Source organism: Fonticula alba (assembly GCF_000388065.1).
Source record: "Fonticula alba strain ATCC 38817 unplaced genomic scaffold supercont2.87, whole genome shotgun sequence".
Classification (NCBI taxonomy): Eukaryota; order Rotosphaerida; family Fonticulaceae; genus Fonticula; species Fonticula alba.
Window position 1 is genome coordinate 2,111 of NW_009243057.1, and position 1,982 is coordinate 4,092.

The following is a 1,982-nucleotide window of genomic DNA, read 5'->3' on the forward strand; positions in this document are numbered from 1 at the left end:
GGGGCCAGGGTCAGCACGGCCGAGTAGAACCACTGGCCGTCCCAGAAGAAGAGCTCGGCCCGGTCGTGGCGCAGGGTGTGCGGCATGATGGCCAGCTGGAAGGTGGTCGGGCTGGTGCCCTGCGGGTAGCCGAGATCCGCGGACCGGAGCAGCGGCACCGGGGCATCCATCCGGGCATGGCCATCGACCGTGGAGATGGACCGCCACAGGTAGAGCAGGACCGGATTGCCGGGCACCTTGGCGGCGGCGACCGAGAGGAGCATCGGCGGCGGGTGCACGCCGGCCGGGTCCTGCGGCAGGGAGTGCGGCTGGGCGCAGGGCATGCTCAGCCCGAGCGGCAGGTCCACCGGCCAGAAGTGCGGCCGCATGATGTCGAGGCTGCCGGGCACGACCCCGGTCCAGTAGTACGAGCAGGAGTGGCTGCTGGGGGTGCTCTTGGCGGCCACCAGCCAGCGGTCCTGGCCCCGGCGATTGTCCACCGGGTGCCAGGTCACGAAGGCCACAAGCATGCCGACCGGAGCGAGCCCGGGATCGGTGGAGTGGTACGTGCGCCGGAGTCGGACCCGTGCCGGGGTCGGACGAGCGAATTCCAATGGATCGGTGAACGCCAGGGTGCGTAGGGCCAGGTCGCACAGGCGCCCGGTGCCGGAGGCGAGGGGATTGTCCCGGTCGTCGAGGCACTCCACCAGATCGGTGCCGACCATGGGCATGTGCAGCGACTCGGCCATCCGGCGGAGCACCAGGTCCAGCCGGCCCAGGGCCGGGGGCGTCTGCAGGGTGAAGTGCCCGGACCCGGGGACCGGCGTGGCCTGCACGACGCGCTTCTGCGCGCCACGGATGAGCAGGGCCTCGGCGCGGCGGGGCTCGGCACCGGCCGGGGAGAAGTCCGCCTGGCGGTAGTGCTCAAAGGCTCGCAGGTCATTGAAGAGGAGGGGCTGGTCGGTGGCCGAGGAGAGGCTGGTCACGGCCAACATCTGGACCGTGTCCAGCATCAGCATTTCGGAGGCCTGGAAGTAGACGGCCGGCGTGCCGGGGCCGGGCTCCGGCCGGACGGTCACCGTGGCCGCCGGGGCCAGGCCGCAGACGCCATTGAGCAGGTGCCAGCCGGTCGAGCAGGCGGTGCACTGGCCGACCTCCGGGCCGGTGCACTCCCGGCAGTTGCCATGGCAGGCGGCGCAGGCGCCGTCTTGGGGGGGGGGGGCAGGGCGAGCGGCAGCCGGGGGGCCGATGTCGTGCGTGGCGGTGGTCAGTTGGCGGCGCGCGCGGAGGGTGGGTGGGTGCCATAAGCTACATGGCGAGGGAAAGACCCGGAGCGGCGCGCCGGGGCACCGGGCACCAGGACGCACCAGCAACCGGGAAGAAGCCCGAGGCGCACGCCTCGCACCGGGCGTAGCCGCTCTCGAGGAGACGATTCGCCCCGGTGCAGAAGCACCGCGCGAGGATGTGAGGTCCGTCCGGGTGGGCGCACTGGGCATCCGGGCCACACAGGCAGTTTGGCGAGGCCTCCTTCTGCGAGTACAGGGCAATGACGGTGGGCCGGTCGTCGGCGGCCAGGGCCAGGTCCGGCCGGGCGTCGCCGTCGAAGTCCCCGATGGCCAGGGCCACCCAGGCGCCGGCCGGGCGGTCCGGCACCAGGCGCATGTGGTCGATGGCCGCGATGGCCAGCGGGTCGGCCGGGATGTTGGCCTCGGTGGCCGGGTCGCGGGGCCCGACCAGGGCCAGGACCTGCTGGCCGCCGGCCACCACCAGGTCGTGGTGCCCGGCGGCGGTCAGCCGCGCGGCGGCCCCCTTGAACACGGCGCCGGTCCAGGACGCCGGCGGCGGCAGGGTGTACATGGAGGCCAGGTCGATGTAGATGGGCCGGGCGAAGGCGTCGCTGGACAGCAGGAAGACGGCCATCGGGCTGGTGGTGGACCCGTGGTCCGAGACGAGGGCAATGTCCGAGGCATGGCCATCCCCATCGAAGTCGCCGAGGATGATGT

The 1,982-nt window shown here is 72.7% G+C and overlaps 1 protein-coding gene across 1 annotated transcript in view; it reads right to left on the minus strand.

The window, feature by feature from the left end:
* The window catches only part of H696_06319 (hypothetical protein), a gene marked incomplete at both ends in the record, with an annotated part of 2,040 nt that extends 141 nt beyond the window's left edge, over nt 1–1,899 (minus strand). The window contains 2 exons of the mRNA XM_009500061.1: nt 18–1,186; nt 1,347–1,899. Of these exons, the coding sequence (XP_009498336.1) occupies nt 18–1,186; nt 1,347–1,899 (1,722 nt within the window). The remainder of the gene's footprint in view (nt 1–17; nt 1,187–1,346) is intronic.
* Between the last annotated feature and the right edge of the window lie 83 nt (nt 1,900–1,982).